Below are 16459 nucleotides of genomic sequence, written 5' to 3' on the forward strand. Positions count from 1 at the left end.
TAGAACCACCGCCCATATGGGATGCTGGCGCCACGGGCAGAGATTAACCTAGTGTGCCATGGTGCCAGCCCTGATTTACTGAACTTTGAGTCCTGCCTGTGGTTGCGTGGGCAGGGCCAGACCAAATCATTCTGTGGGCGTTTATGTGGTCCACAGGTCAGAAGTTCCCCAGCCCTGCCTCAGAGGAATGATGCCTCATACCCTAGCACGGTAACACCAAGAAGAGAACACCTGCTTCCTCTGTGTACTCCCTACTGACAAACCTCCCTTTTCACTATTTGCTTCATTGTCTTTTTTTTTTTTTTTAAGATTTTATTTATTGATCTGAAAGTCAGAGTTACACAGAGAGAGAAGGAGAGGCAGAGAGAGAGGTCTTCTGTCCACTGGTTCACTCCCCAGATGGCCGGAGATGCACCGATCTAAAGCCAGGAGCCAGGAGCTTCTTCCGGGTCTCCCACGTGGGTGTAGGGGCCCAAGCACTTGGGCCATCTTCTACTGCTTTCCCAGACCACAGCAGAGAGCTGGGTTGGAAAAGGAGCAACCGGGACTAGACCCGGTGCCCATATGGGATGCTGGCGCTGCAGACGGAGGATTAACCTACTGCACACGGCACTGGCCCCTCATTGTTTTTTTAAAAAGCAAAACAAAAAAATAAAACACAGCTATGTATTCTGACTCTCTTTGAGATAAAGACAATACTGATTGACAAAATGTAGTTGAGAAAAATTGGACAGGCAGGATGGAATAAATGTGTGCCCTGGAGCTAGACAGATTGAGGCCTGACCCCAGCTCTGACACCCACTGCTAACTCTGAGCAGGTGATGCAAGCTAACTAGGCCACAGCTTCCTAGTAAAAGAACTTACTTCACACACACACATATAATTCACTTGTGTGTTTGAGAGGCAGAGGGAGAAACAGAAAAGAGAGAGAGAGAAACTCCCACCTGCTGGTTCACTCCCCGGACACCCACAATGGCTAGGACTGGGCTGGAGGCCAGAGCCAGGAGGTAGGAATGCAGTCAGGGTCTCCCCAGATGGGTGTCAGGAACCCAATTACTTGAGCCACCACTGCTGCTTACCAGGGTGTGCATGAGCAGGAGCTGCAGCCAGGAATCGAACCCAGGTACAACACCTGCTCCTGTTAGTTTTAGTTAGGTGTTCTGTTTTCCAGTTATAAGAAAACTAGTTACAAGACAGATGCCTGCCTGGGCATTAAGTTGCATCTTTTATAAATTTCTCTCTTAGGGGACCAGTATCTTTTCTTTCTTTGGGTAAAACAACATGGAGTTATTTACTCATCCGAACAGTAATTACTAATCTTTTTAGAGTCCGAGGTGATGCCAGCAGATAGGAAAATGGAAGGAGCATGTTATGACAGAACTCCTGGCAGAAAGCGGCTACAGGCCTGTATGGACAGCAACTGCCCAAACTAGTCCTTCTCCAACACAGCATACCAGAGGCCCTTATAATTAGACATGTGCGGATGAGAGGGGCTTTAGAGATGAACTAGCCCCCACCCACTACTTCAGATGACGGAACAGATGCTGAAGTTAAGCAATTCTCTCATTAGTTAGTTTCCAGCTTCAACACCAGTGTTCAGTAGTGGGTTTTTGCACACCAAAATGCCACCCTGGAGTTTATATAAATATGAAAATTTCCTCAAAGTTGTTTTGCCAGAATATTAAAAACATTGTCTCTACATAATGGAAAAATCTAAATTGGACCTAAACCTCCCAGAATACATCACGCTTCTTGAGGAAGGCACTGGGCGTGAATCACCCTACACTTCCAGTGACAGCTAACCCTGCGTGTGTGGCAAGCACTCAAACACCCACAAAAGTGATGAGAAGGCAACACGATGGGATGACGACACTGCTAAAAGAAATGCTATGGTTGGCTGTACTCAGTGTGTAAAAGGTATTTATCACTCTCACAAATTTCCTAATGAGATGAACTTATGAGGGCTGGTGTAGTGGTGCTGTAGGTTAAGCCACTGCCTGTGATGCTGCCATCCCATACGGGAATGCAGGCTAAGTCTTGGCTGCTTCACTTCTTATCCAGCTCCCTGCTAATGCACCTGGGAAGGCAGCAGAAGGTGGCCCAGGGTCAGTGCTGTGGTGCAGCGGGTTAAAGCCCCAGTCTGCAGTGCTGGCATCCCACATGGGCTGGTTTGGGTCCTGGCTGCTCCACTTCTGATCCAGCTCCCTGCTATGGTCCGGGAAGTGGAAGGTGGCCCAAGTCCTTGGGCCCCTGCATCCACGTGGGAAACCCAGAGGAATCTCCTGGCCCCTGGCTTTGGATCAGCGCAGCTCTGACCATTGCAGCCATCTGGGGAGTGAACCAACAGATGGAAGACCTTTCTCTCTCTCTGCCTTTCAAATAAATAAAATTAATCTTTAAAAGAAGAAGAAGAAGAAAATGGCCCAAGTCCTTGGGGGGCTTCTGACACCCCTATAGGAGACCCGGTAGAATTCCTGGCTTCTGGCTTTGGCCTGGTTCAGCCTCAGCTGTGTGGCCAACCAGTGGATGAAAGATCTCTCTCCCTCCTACTCTCCCATTACTCTCTGTCACTCTGCCTTTCAAACAAATAAAATGAATCTTTAAAAATAATATGTCAGATCAAGTAAGGCTTTTTTTAGAAAAAATTATTTATTTATTTGAAAGGGTTAGAGAGAGAGAGAGAGAGAGAGAGAGAGAGAGAGAAATCGTCCATCCACTGATTTACTCCCCAAATGGCTACAATGGCCAGAGCTGGCTGACGCCTGCAGCCAGGAATTCTTGTGGGTCTCCCAGTGGGTTGCAGGGGCCCAGGGACTTACGTCATCTTTTGCTGCTTTTCTAGGCACATTAGCAGAGAGCTGGATCAGAAGTGGAGCATCTGGGTCTCAAACTGGTCCCCATATTGGATACTGGTACTGTAGGTCATGGCTTAACCCGCTGAGCCACAGGGCTGGCCCCTAACTTTTCTTAAACTGAGAACCTCTTTTCTGTCTATGAAGAAACTGAAGATAATGTATATCATAAGGATTCTGATGAGACAACTTCCATGAAACTCTGAAACAGCAGCAGCTCAGACATGTCGAACGAAGTGAGCGCTGTTAGATGATGTAACAACATCCACTAGGGCCACTTGGTAATGCTCCAGGGAGCCTAGGAACTTCATGGATTATCTGAAGCAAGCTTTCTCTTTAACAAAAAATTAAAAAAAAAAAATCTAATATGAAAGGTAGAGAGACAGAGATAGAGATCTTCCAGGCCCACTCCCCAAATGCCTGCAACCGCTGAAGCTGGGCTAGGTCAAAGCCAGGAACCCAGCACTCAATCTGTGTCTCCCACACCGGTGGCAGGTGCCTAAGTACTTGAACCACCACCTGCTGCCTCCCAAGGTGCACATTAGCAGGAAGCTGGAATCTGAAGTGGAGCTGAGACTCAAACCCAAGCTCTCTTGTATGAGATGCAGTCAGTCCTTGTGCCAAATTCCTGCCCCGGAGACAAACTTTCTACCCCTCGGACAGTGTCCCCTGTTATACCAAAGCTTGCCCACTAAAGCAAATCTAAATAGAAATCTGCCAGAAAACACTCGGCCCACTTCAAAGTCATAGCAAGAATTTATCAGCAGAGGATTTACAAATTCTAGAAACAGGTAAGGCAGAGAATAGTTTTAACAACAATTACATCTTTAAGGAAAAAGATACCAATCTGCCCTGAGACTGAGTAAGGCCAAGAACACCTCACATGCACGGCACCTGAACAGAGACCCTGACTCATACTCGCAGCACGGTGGGGCGAGGGGAGGCCTTCCGTGGACTTGAGCTGAGCCCGGGGAGGAAATCAAGGGCTCGGCCACAGGCACATCCCAGCCTTACTCTCAAAGCTGACCTGGTGTTGAGAATGCAGATGCTGAAAGACAACGTACATCACATGGTTGGATTACCCTTCACCACCCTTCAGAAAACACGATTACATGGTCGGACCTGGGAGGAAACCTCAGGGTTCACAAGCAAAGGAGCCAGAGTCTCCGACTCCAGGCCAGCAGGGTGAGGTGTCAGCCCTGAGGCCTGTCGGGGCCGAGGGAAGCCCACACACTGACCACAGGGCCCGCTCCCTGACTTCCTGCACTCCACTCCCAAGCAGGAAACTGGAGGGCTTCTTTCTGGAAACTCAAGAGAAAACGCCCTCAAACTGACAGTGAAACACCCCTCAGTGAAAGTCAGCCAGCGCTTCACACCGTGAATCCCACTACTACTAAGCACCTTTCTAGCACAAAGAGCCTCTAAGTGGGATGAGCGCCTTAAATACGAATGACTAAGCAGGACACTGAGTATATGGTAGCTTCTATTGAAAAAACAGAAATTATAAGAGAAAAAAGGGAATTCAAAAGAAATAGGAAAATCAAGTCATTGAAGAAAACATAAAACAGAAGAAAAACATTATTTACTCAAAGTGATGACACATTCATGAAAACAAGTCTATGGCATTATAATCAGAAAATAAGAAAAAGCTCTTGAAAAATATTTAAATGATACCAGAAGTTAAATCTTCAAAGTGGGAAGATTAAATGGTAAAAATCTTCTAAAACACAGAACAACATTTCTAAACAGAAAAAAATAAGAAAACTAAAGGACTGATCTAGGAGGTGGTCCAAGTCCTAATAGAAATTACTGTAAGAACAGAAGATAAAAGGAGGTACATTGCAAAGAATAAAGGAAGAACATACCCCCAAAAATAAGGACACAGTTTTCAGATGGAAAGAGCCCACTGAGTAAAACTAGCACCGTGAATACAGACACTCAGTTTTACAAAACATCAGCACACTAAGGATGAACAAGAGTCTGAGGAGTCCCACACAAAGGGGCAGGAACCAGAACAGGGCCAGCTTCAAGTCCCAGGGCGACAAGCCAGGAAGGTCAGCAGAGCCGCGGAGCTGCAGGAAAGTGATTTCCTAGGTGGAATCCTACTCGACCAGATCACCAGCCACTTTGGGGGAGGAGACAGTTTGACACGTGAGAAGCCATGTGCTGCCGTACAGGTTCTGAGATCAGAAGTGTGCAATGGATCTCAGAGGCTGGAGTCAAGGTGGCGGCAGCAGGGCCGCATTTCTCGTTTCCCAGCCCACCCAGCTCCGCGGTTGATGGCCTCTTCCTCCCGCCTCAAGGCCGGCAGTGTAGCACCTTCCACCTCTGACTCGGACCTCCCTCCCTTCCTCCTATGAGGAGCTTAGTAACAGGGCTCACCTGCTAATCCAGGAAAATCCCTTTCTCAGGGCAGTTTAATTACACCTGTGAAGTCCCTTCCGCTATGTTATCAGCCAGATTATATTTATAAATATATATGTTGTGATATATTACCAACTAGAATAATAATTACTCTGCCTACTACACAGAGTCTCAACATTTTTACTTCCTGTGCATTGTTTCTCAAGAAGTTCCAGACAATATGTTCCATTATAATATGGGAATGAACTGAGAACAATGAAGACCTGGGCTCTAAGACAGGAATAAAGAAAACTCCTTTCAAGGGAAGCCAGTGATGACAGCTGGGGAGCAGCCTAGAGTACCCCGGAGCCAGAAGATGTAAACAGGTGTGTGTTTCTAAGAATAAACTGAAGTCAACAGAATATGTGGTATCTGACTGTGTCACAGGTTTGCTTGCATTTTTTTTTTATAAAGGTTTACTTACTTATTTGAAAGGTAGAGTTACACACGAGAAAGTGTTAGTAAAGTGGTGCAGTCTTATCTGTGGGGCCATCTGTGCCCCGGATGCCATCTTGGGCCCTGGCCCCCCTGACCACCCTGCACAGTAGGCTTTACCATGGGTGTCAGCTCTGCCCCCACCCTGATGGGACCCGCTACTCCTACTTCCCTGCCCACCCCCCAGCTTCCGGCACTCGTGCTCCCTCCTGATCCCTCCCTCCCTCTCCCCTCACCCCCTGGCCCATCAGGCTTCCCCCATCTGACAATAAACCTTTCCTCCGGTGTTTGGTGTGTTCTACGGCAACTATCAAAATTAGCCAAAAAACGAAACAAAACGTTCCCAGGAAAGCAGTTGAGGATGGCCTAAGTGCATGCGCCCCTGCACTCACAAGGGAGACTCAGAAGAAGCTCCTGGCTCCTGGCTTCAGATCTGCCCAGCTCTAGCCATTGTGGCCGTTTGGGGAGTGAATCAGCAGGTGGAAGACCTCTCTCTCTTTCTCTGTCTCTCCCTCTGTGTGTGTGTGTAACTCTACCTTTCAAATAAATAAATCTTTTTAAAAAATACCATGAACTCTCAAGCAACTATCAAAGTTAGCCAAAAACAAAACAAAACAAAACAAAACAAAAAAAAAAAAACAAAAAAACTAGAACCAAATATACTTTCTAAAAAATAAAGCTATAAGAAAGTAAATCTTAAACTTTAAAAATGGGCGCATTCTGTGGTATAACAGGTAAAGCCGCCACCTGTAGTGCTAGCATCCCATATGGGCACCAGTTTGAGTCCTGGCTGCTCCACTTCCAATCCAGCTCTCTGCTATGGCCTGGGAAAGCAGTAGAAGATGGCCCAAGTCCTTGGGCCCCTGCACCCTCGTGGGAGACCAGGAAGAAGCTCCTGGCTCCTGGCTTTGGGTTGGTGCAGCTCCCATGATTGTGGCCACTTGGGGAGTGAACCAGTGGATGGACGATCTCTCTCTCTCTCTCTGCCTCTGTGTTTCTGTAACTCTGCCTTTCAAATAAATGAATAAATCTTTTTTAAAAAAAAAGCTTCAAAAATAGGCACATTTAAAAATGGATACAGCTAAAGAAACAAGTGAACTGAAATACAGAGATGAAGAAATCATGTTGGCAACAGGAGAGACAATTTGACGGGAAAAATATGCTCTATAAAGGATAGAGTGAGATGGTCTAATACACGTCTAATTAGTTATTCCAAAAGAACATAATTAGATAAAATGGAGAAACAAAAATTTCAAAGAGATGGTGACTGGGGATTTTCTAGAATTTACTAAAGACAATAGCCTTCAGGTTTAGAGATCCCAGTGAAATTCCAAATAGGAACAACAAAAGGTTCTTTATAAATGAAGAGTACACACAATGCAGAACACCAAAGGCTTACAGCAGATACGAAAAGCAACCAGAGAGGGAGATTATTTGTAGGGTGCTTAGAGAATGTCTGCTGACTGTTCACCAGCTGTTATCTTTATTATTTCTTCTGTCTGCCTATGTGGTGTTTAATTTGCCCTTCTTTTCTAGTTTCTTCATAGAAGCCTCAATCATCAATTTTAGGACTTCATTCTCTTCTTTTTATTGTAAAGATTTATTTATTTATTTGAGAGGCAGAGTTATAGAGAGACAGGAAGAGACAGAGAGAGAGAGAGAGAGGTCTTTCATCTGCTGGTTCACGCCTCAAATAGCCACAATGGTCAGAGCTAGTAAGATCCGAAGCCAGGAACTTCTTCTTGGTCATCCACATGGGTGCAGGAGACCAAGCACCTGGGCCATTTTCCACTGCTTTCCCAGGCCATTAACGGGGAGCTGGATGGAAGGGGAGCAGCCAGGACTCGAACCAGTGCCCATATGGGATGCTCGTGCCACAGGCAGAGGCTTAACCTACTACACCACAGCACCAGCCGCCTCATCCTCTTCAAATAGAAGCAATTAATGCTACAAATCCTCAAAGCAATGCTTTAGCTATAACAAATTTTGATATAGTGTGTTGCTGTTTTCACTCAGAATATTTTCTAACTTTTTGTGACTTCTTGTTTTACTCGTAGGTTATTTGTTTGAGACTTTCTAGGTATCTTTCTGTGGATTTCTGTTTAATTTCATTGTGGCCACAGAATGTACTCCACATAATTCCAAGCCTTTACATTTCATAAGATTTATTTAATGGCTCACAATATAGCCTTTTGGTGATGATTTCAAGAACATTTATACATGAATAAATCTGCTCTTGATGGAGGATTATTTTACAAGCGTCCACTAGGTCAAGTTGGATCCAGGGTTGTTCAAGTCTTCTGTATCCTTTCTGATTTTCTGAACACTTGCAATTACTGAGACAGGATTGTTGAAACTTCTTTGACTGTGTTATAAATGTTGCTCTTTTCAGTTCTGTCAGAATTCACTTCATTTACTTTGAGTAGGACTGGTATATCTTCTTTATGAATCAGTCACTTTCTCTTCATGAAAAGTCTTTATTTATTTCTGGTAATATTTGTTGTTCTGAAGTCTATTTTGATACCAGCACCCAGATTTCTTTTGATAGGCACTAGTACATTTCATTTTCCATTCTTTTCCTTTAAAACAACTGTGGTAAAATGTGTTTTATGTAAAATTTACCATCCTGACTGTTTTTAAGAGGACAGCTCAGTGCTCTTAGGTACATTCATATTGTTGTATAATCAACCTCTAGAACTTTTTCATCTGGCAAAACAGAAACTATACTTACTGAAAACAACAACTCTTCATTCCTTCCTCCCTCAGTCCCCCAACAATTGCCATTATGTTGTCTCTCTGAATCTGACCACGCTAAGTACAGCGTATTAGTGGAATCACACAGTGTTTGTCTCTAGATGCCTTATTTCACTCACTACAGTATGTTCAAGGTTCATCAATGTTATAGCATGTGTCAGGATTTCCTTCCTTTTTAAGACTGAATATTCTATTGTTCATATATACATTTTGTTTATCCATTCATACATCAGTGAATACTTTGAGTTGCTTCCACCTTTTGGCCATAGTGAAAAATATTGCTATAAAGATGGGTGTAAGGATCAGCACTGTGGCGTAGCGGGTAAAGCTGCGGCATCCCATATGGGCAGTGCCAACACTAGTTAGAGTCCCAGCTGCTCCACTTCTGATCCAGCTCTCTGCTATGGCCTGGGAAAGCAGTAGAAGATGGCCCAAGTCCTTGGGCCCCTGCACCCGTGTGGGAGACCTGAAAGAAGCTCCTGGCTCCTCCTGGCTTTGGATCGGCCCAGTTCTGGCCATTGCAACCATTTGAGGAGTGAACCAGTGGATGGAAGACTTCTCTCTCTCTCTCTCTACCTCTGAGTCTCTGTAACTCTGCCTTTCAAATAAATAAATTAAAGGAACTTGATGCCTACATCATTGACCTCACCTCATCTCATCACGCAAACATTGTTGCTTCCCCATTATCCCAGGGAGAAAGGTGAGTAGAGTCCATAAAATATTTTTAAAGAGATCAGATTCAATACCTTTTGTATAGTACATTGTTAGAATTATTGTATCTTATTATTACTTACTGTTGTTAATCTCTTACAGTATATAATTTATAAATTAAACTTTATCATAGGTATATATGTATAGGAAAACACGCAGTCTATACAGGGTTTGGAAGCATTTGTGGTTCAGGCATCCAGTGGGAATCCTGGACTATATCTGCCAGGGATCAAGAAGGCTGCACTTGTTTTTCACTTGCTCTATCTTTTCTTTGCTCCTTTCCCACCCCTTCACTGCTCACTTTAAATTAACTTAACTTTTTCAATAACTCCATTATAGCTCCTCAATTGGCTTATTCACTATACCACTTACTTTTTTAAAAAGATTTATTTATTTTTGAAAGTCAGAATTACAGAGAGGGACACACACACACACACACACACAGAGAGAGAGAGAGAGAGAGAGAGAGGCTTTCATCCACTAGTTCACGTTCCAGATGGATGCAATAATCAGCCTTAGGCCAGGTCAAGCCAGGAGCTGCATCTACGTCTTCCATGTGGGTGGCAGGGGCCCAGACACTTGGGGCATCTTCTGCTGCTTTTCCCAGGTCATTATCAGGGAGTTGGATTGGAAATGGAGCAGCCAGGACATAAACTGGTACCCATATGAAATGCTGGCATTTCAAGTGTTGGCTTTACCCACTATATCACAAAGCCAGCCCCTGCACTTCTCTCTCTCTCTCTCTTTTTTTTTTCCCAGTACTTATCCTAGGATTTGAGTCAGAGTTATATATATATATATATATATTTTTTTTTTTTAAAGAAATTGCCTCATATATATATATGGTTAGGGTTATATATATATATATACACATATACACAGAGAGATCTTCCATCCACTGGCTCACTCCCCAAGTGGCCACAATGGCCAGAGCTAGGCTAATCTGAAGCCAGGAACCGGGAGTTTCTTCCAGGTCTCCCATGTGGTGCACTTGGGCCATCTTCCGCTGCTTTCCCAGGCACATTAGCTGGATCAGAAATGGAGCAGCTGGGTCTCGAACTGGCACCCATAGGGATGCCAGCACTACAGGCGGTAGCTTTATCCGCTATGCCACAGTGCCAGACCCTTCAGTATGTATCTTTAACCTATCACAATTTATCTTCAAATTATAATTTCATAGATAATGTAATAAGTTTACAACAGTATTCTTCCAATTACTCCAATATACATCCCATCCTTTGTACTACTATTATAATATATTTTAATTCTACATATTATAACTTTGTAATTGGGACCAGTGCTGTGGCATAACGAGTAAAGCCACCACCTGCAGCACCAGTATCCCATATGGGGCACTGGTTCAAGATCCAGCTGCTCCACTTACAATCCAGCTCCCTGCTAATGTGCCTGGAAAAGTGGCAGAGGATGGCCCAGGTACTTGGGCCCCTGCACCCACACGGGAGATCCAGAAGAGGCTCCTGGCTCCTGGGTTCAGCCTAGCTCAGCCCCAGCTGTTGTGGCCACTCGGGGAGTGAACCAGCTCTTTCTCTCCTTCTCCCTCTCTCTGCTTCTCTGTAACTCTACCTCTCAAATAAATAAAAATAAATCTTTCAAACAAGAAAAATTTCACAAAATACTATCATTTTTGCTTTGAAGAGGCAATTTCTTTAAAATTTTTTTTAAATATGAAAAAAGGGTCTTTCCTATTCCCCACTTATTTGCCATTTCTGGTGTTCTTTCATTCTTTTATGTAGATCCAAAATTTGATTTGGCATCCCCTTCCTTCTGCTTGAAGAACTTCCTCTGATATTTCTTATTCTGCTACTGATGAATTCTTTCAGCTTTTTTTTTGTTCCATGTTTGCAATATATTTTAGCTAAGCACAGAATTCTAAGTTGATTATTTTGTTGCCTTCAGCAGTTCCATTGTCTTCTGGCCATGTGGTTGCTGATAAAAAGTTAGCTGTCACTCCCATCTTTGTTCCTCTATAATATCTTTTTTTTCAGACAACTTCTGAGATTTTTCTGTTTATAACTGGTTTTAAGTAACTTGATTATGATGTGTCTTAATGTGGTTTTCTTTGTTTCTTCAACTTAAGGTTTATGTTTCTCATTAAATTTACAGAATTTTTAGTTATTTCTTGAAATATTTTTAATCTTTCCCCTTCCCTTCGCTTACTCCAGTCAGTCTGCCCACTGGCTTACTGAATCACTCTCTGTCTCCTCCACTCCCAGTTTTTCTCTCTCCTCATGCTTCATTTTGCAGCTTCTACTGCTATGTGCTCAAGTTTACTGCTCTTTTCTTCTGCAGTGTCTAATCCATTGTTAATAACATCCAATTATTTTTTCATTTTTATAAGTTCTATTTTGGTCTACTTTATCTATCTGTTTCTTTCCTTATTATATTCAGACTTTCCTTTTTATCCTTAAGTTTCCTTGTAAGATCTATAATACTTGTCTTAAGGTCTTTATTTATGAATTATATCATTTCTGAGTTTGTTGCTACTGAGTGATTTCTTCTGGATTTATGTCTTCTTTTCTTGTTTTGTTTTTTTTTTTTTTGTATGCCTGGTAATTTTTTATTGATGCCAGACTGTGAATGTTACATTGTTTGGTGGTTGGATTTTGCTGTATTCTTGTAAAGAATATTGGATTTTGTGGTGGTGAGCAGCTAAATTACTTTTGGATTACTCTGATTCTTTAAAGGATTCCTTTTAAGCTTTGTTATGGTGGATCCACGGCAGACTTTATCTGGTAATACTTAGCTCTGCTATTAAGGTGCGACCATTCTGAGCACCCCAGCCAATACTCTGTGTGTCTTTCCACTCTGGCTGTTAGGAGCACAGGGCTTTTCTTAGTGCTGTGTGGGCTCCAGGCACGATGTAACCGTTCTCCTTAGGTGTCTCTTTCCCAGGTCTCAGAGAACATGTATGCACAGATGTCATCAGCCAAAGGTCAAGGGGATCTCCCTCTAGATTTCTGACACTCCCAGATCTCCCTGTTTCTGTAGCTTCTCCTTTTCTGGTACTCTGGCTCATAAATCATAACCACACTGGCCTCCCCAAACTCTGGTTTTTGCCTCGTCAATTCAGTGAGAGACAGCTGGGCTGTTCCCATCTTCCTCCCCTGCCCTGCAGTCTGGAATTGCCTTCAGGCAGTAAGCAGGGGTACACGGGGCTCACATGACTTCTTTCCTTTGTATTATGGATCATAGCGCTGCACAATCTGCTTTCCAACGTCTTAAAAAATCATAGTTCCATTTTTTCCTAGCATCTTTTCAACAGGAAAGTAACCTCCACTGAAACTCGCAGGCAGAACAAAAAATTTCAATGGCTTCTTGATATTATGCCTATCTGTAATTCTTATGTCTACATTTACAAACTAAGTCCCATTCACAGTCCAGACTAATGGGCCGAGTTATCTAAGGTATTTTATGCAATCCAATAGAGAGACAGACAAACAGAACAGGACCAGGAACTGAGCCTGATGCTGGGGTACAGAATGTGCTATCTCCAGACCTGGGTTCTAACCCCAACTCCGTCACTACCTGGGTCAATGCTTTCAGAAATTTAACATCCTCACATCTTATTTTCTCCCTGGTAAAACAGCTTCCTGTCCACATACAACAACTGTAGAATAAGACTACAGATACGTCTACAAAACACTGTTCTTTTCTTTCCTTGCTCTTAAGTCCACACATGCTCCCCTTCCACCTCCTGCACTAACAAGCTAACATTCACAGGGCAAAGGTGTAACTTGCCAAATTCCTTAAAATGCTTTCTACCTCCCAAGAGCCAGGCTGGTATTAAGCTATGAAATTTCTGTTATGCCACCAACTATAGTTCAATTGGCACAGCCAAAACAGAACATCACAGTGCTAGACTCCTGTGCTAAATTCCTAACAGAAGTTATTTTTCTTCTGACTTTCTATAAAGGAAACAAAAAATATTTCTTGTTCATCAATCCTGTGAATCATTCAGATAAATGCTTATCTTCATTTTTTTCTGAATAATTCATTTAATTTTTTATTATCAATACGAAGAATATCAACCTTCTCCTGTCAATTTCTTGTCTTACAGAGAACCCCATCACAGAGCCAGGTTTACCAGATTTGCTTCCTTGGGCAATTACAGAATTTACATCTGACAACGTCATTTCTTAATTCTATTGAGCCAAAGGGTTTGATGCAAACCCTTACGCAGGGCAGATTCTTCTTTGCACATCTTCCTGTAGTCTTCTGAGGCCAGCCCTTGGACACACCACACCCTCCTCTCCTCTGTCTCTCACACAGTTCAGAAGCTGTTCTCACACCCAGGGAAGTAACCCAGCACCAAACTGCAGAGCCCAGCACAGGCGGAGTGCAATCAGCCGTTACCTGGAGAGATCCTGAAGGCAGGCTCTTTACCAGGCCCTCTGTATCGGAGGGGGACTTCCGTGGAGCCTGCTTAACCGCTGACAAACTCTCTGATGTACTGCAGCTGATGAAATGGCAATTTGGAGAACAGATGTAAAAAAAAAAAATTAAAATAAACAGAAACAAAACTATAGATAAATGTGATGACAAGATCAAAACACACAAAACAATGGGTATCAAAATGATCACATCTTAAAGCTATTTTCTACTCCTGACATCAATAAATGACCCGACTGCTGGGAGAGGCACAGAACCCATCGTGGTGGAGCCTCTTCACCTAGTTTGCTGTGATGACACTGAGACGCTAGTCACAAAGCAGCACCCTTAACTAAGGGCCTTTGTCTTTCTCCTGCCAGGACAGGTTAAAAGCAGCAAGTTGTATGTTCTGATGAAATATGCTTTTGTTAACGTAAAAGGCAAATGTCTTATGAATGTATATTAAAAGTTACAGGTTTATATCCAGGCAGGTGACCCTGGCTCCTCTCATTTCCTCTACTCCCTAGTTTCCCATACTTTGCCTCCCTGCGAATACCAAAACCAAACCAAAACAACAACAACTCCAAATCCAGGAAGTCCTAAAAGGTGAGAAAGCCTGGAATGCCATGTCCCAAGGGCTGACCGGCTCCAAGGGCAGGCAGGAGTTTAAAAACAAGCACTACCACATAAATAAATCAGGCAAAGCCAATGCCATCTAATGAGATGCATCGGCAACACAGGTTAAATCCTTTATGATGTATTTGTGTAAAAGTCTGGGAGCTGGGGGAGGACCACACTTAACAGTGTCATTACTAAGACCAAGGCACACCATGCATTCTACGAATACGAACTGTGCCTTTTCTGAAACAGCAGCCTCCATGCCCTGAACGAAATGGTTTGATTATTCTAACACAGAGGGTCTGACTCTTGATAACACAACACATGTACGAAAAAAGAAAACTAGCTCGTGCACGCACACACGCACACACACACAGGCACTTTACATGATGAGCACATACATCCAGATGATAACAGAACCCCTCTGTCACCTGACAGCAAACAGCATCTGGCCCTTATGCCCAATGTATTTCCAACACGATCACGTGACGTATTTGTGGACACTCCATAAACAGCTGTTGGGTTAGTTTGAGCTAGCTGGTTAGTCGTCGACAAGGGAGATGGGCTGAATACACGCACATGAATATTAACAGCAACGGGCAATGTGATTAGTTACCATGTGTCTAGTGGGAGTGGAAGAGGACACCCAGCCCTGTTACAGTCCCAACGTGTCTTCTATGTCAGCTTTTCTTAAGAAGTGGAAGATAAGCAGGATCTGATCCCAGCACACCAAGGTGGAAAAGGCAGGGAAGGGAAAAAAACCAAGGTAAGAAGAATAGCAGCATTCACGATGCCATGCAGGACTCTAAGGAACACCTGCCTGTCCCCTTATTAACCAAAAGCAAGAATTACAAAGACTGGCATGTCGGCTCCCTGGATTAGCTTCATGGTGAAACCCTGTGGTCCAGCTGTATGTAATCATAAAACACTCACCATGCAAGGGGGCAGATACAGCAGAAGGGATGCATTCCAAGCAAGTAATACCTGAATCTGAACACTCAAACTTGTTAAAACACAGCACTCCTAAGAACTCCAGATCAGCAGAGCCCAAAGATAGAGGTTCCCACTGTCCACCAGCAAGAGAGGTCAGGACATGCAATGCTCTCTGGTCACAGTGCCCTCAGGATGGTTAGTTAGATCCGTGCACCCCTGACATGGCTCATGCTACCTCCACCTGAATCCAGCCTTCGCTCCGTCTGACCATGTGAGTTCTATATAGCTTATATGGGTTAGCTTTCCAGCTAGAGTGGGGGAAAAGAGAAGGTCCTTCCATTAGACACGCACCCTGTGCTCCAAGGCGTTTCTTTTGAGAAGCCATACACCAAAAGAAAGTCTACTTTCTTCATTTCTGGTATATTTTGTTGTCAACTTTTTTATCCCAGTTGAGGTGAATCTAAGCCAAGAATGGTCAAAGCAATTAAATGGCTAAAGCTTGGTGGTGGTGGTAGTAGGGGGCCGGGGAGGCAGTCTTAAGGAAAAAGGAAAAGCCCTAGGTCATCACACTGGGCTGGGAGGGGGGCAGCTATTTGCACAGCTTCTGGATTAGGGCTTTGCATTTACCCTGCTGACAAGGAACCGTTATGTGGTTATCGCCAGGAAACTCAAATGAAAGCCTAAAATGGGGGAGGAGCTTAAGAACACCGACTGCAGGGTACGTGGTGGTGAAACACGGAGCACAGACTGCTGAGCGGTTCACTTCACCAAACCTAGGAAGGGACCTCTGGCTCAGTATCATATTCCACAGTTAACAGCAGGCCACTGATCTCTGCTTGCTCATTTGGGCGCACCGCCTGATTCGGACATGACAGCAACAGCAGCTGATTCTTCACCAGCTTTTTTCCACAACAATACAGCAGTTTTCACAGACCCTGGTTCCTCCCTCCCCCCCAAACCATGCTCTTACCCGGTGTAGTCCCGTTTAGAGTTTTTCCTTCTGTAGAAGACAGCCAGAATCATGCTGATGAGCAGAATGAGACCTAGGACCACAGCAGAAACTATACCCACCACCACCCAAACTGGAAACTCGGGCAAGCTCTCTAGAGAAAGAACAAAATCATTTTAAGGTACATCGCTACAGAGGGAACACATGGAAGCTTATTACATTAACAGCAAGTGCCTTCTCTTAGCAGTCCCCACACCCTTGTCAATGCTCAAGTTATCTAACTGATGACATAGAAATGTTAGCTGAAAAAGATGAACTGCAGAACGAGGTACCCACTGCCCACACCCACAACCTCTCTCAGTGCTCCACAAAGAAAAACTGGAGATGCGAATTTCTCTCCACCTATTCCCCAACA

The 16459-nt window shown here is 43.9% G+C and overlaps 1 protein-coding gene across 8 annotated transcripts in view; it reads right to left on the bottom strand.

Annotated features, from left to right (window-relative positions):
- The window catches only part of MPZL1 (myelin protein zero like 1), a 67128-nt gene that overhangs the window by 8841 nt on the left and 41828 nt on the right, over positions 1 to 16459 (bottom strand). For 3 of the 8 annotated variants that reach the window (XM_008264119.4, XM_051857169.2, XM_051857167.2), the window contains exons 4-5: positions 16066 to 16198; positions 13530 to 13632 (exon numbers count right to left, since the gene is read on the bottom strand). In XM_008264119.4, the coding sequence (XP_008262341.2) occupies positions 13530 to 13632; positions 16066 to 16198 (236 nt within the window). The remainder of the gene's footprint in view (positions 1 to 13529; positions 13633 to 16065; positions 16199 to 16459) is intronic. The other 5 variants (XM_051857166.2, XM_070077421.1, XM_070077420.1 and 2 more) reach the window with 2 other exon arrangements.

Source organism: Oryctolagus cuniculus, chromosome 7 (assembly GCF_964237555.1).
Source record: "Oryctolagus cuniculus chromosome 7, mOryCun1.1, whole genome shotgun sequence".
Lineage (NCBI taxonomy): Eukaryota > Metazoa > Chordata > Mammalia > Lagomorpha > Leporidae > Oryctolagus > Oryctolagus cuniculus.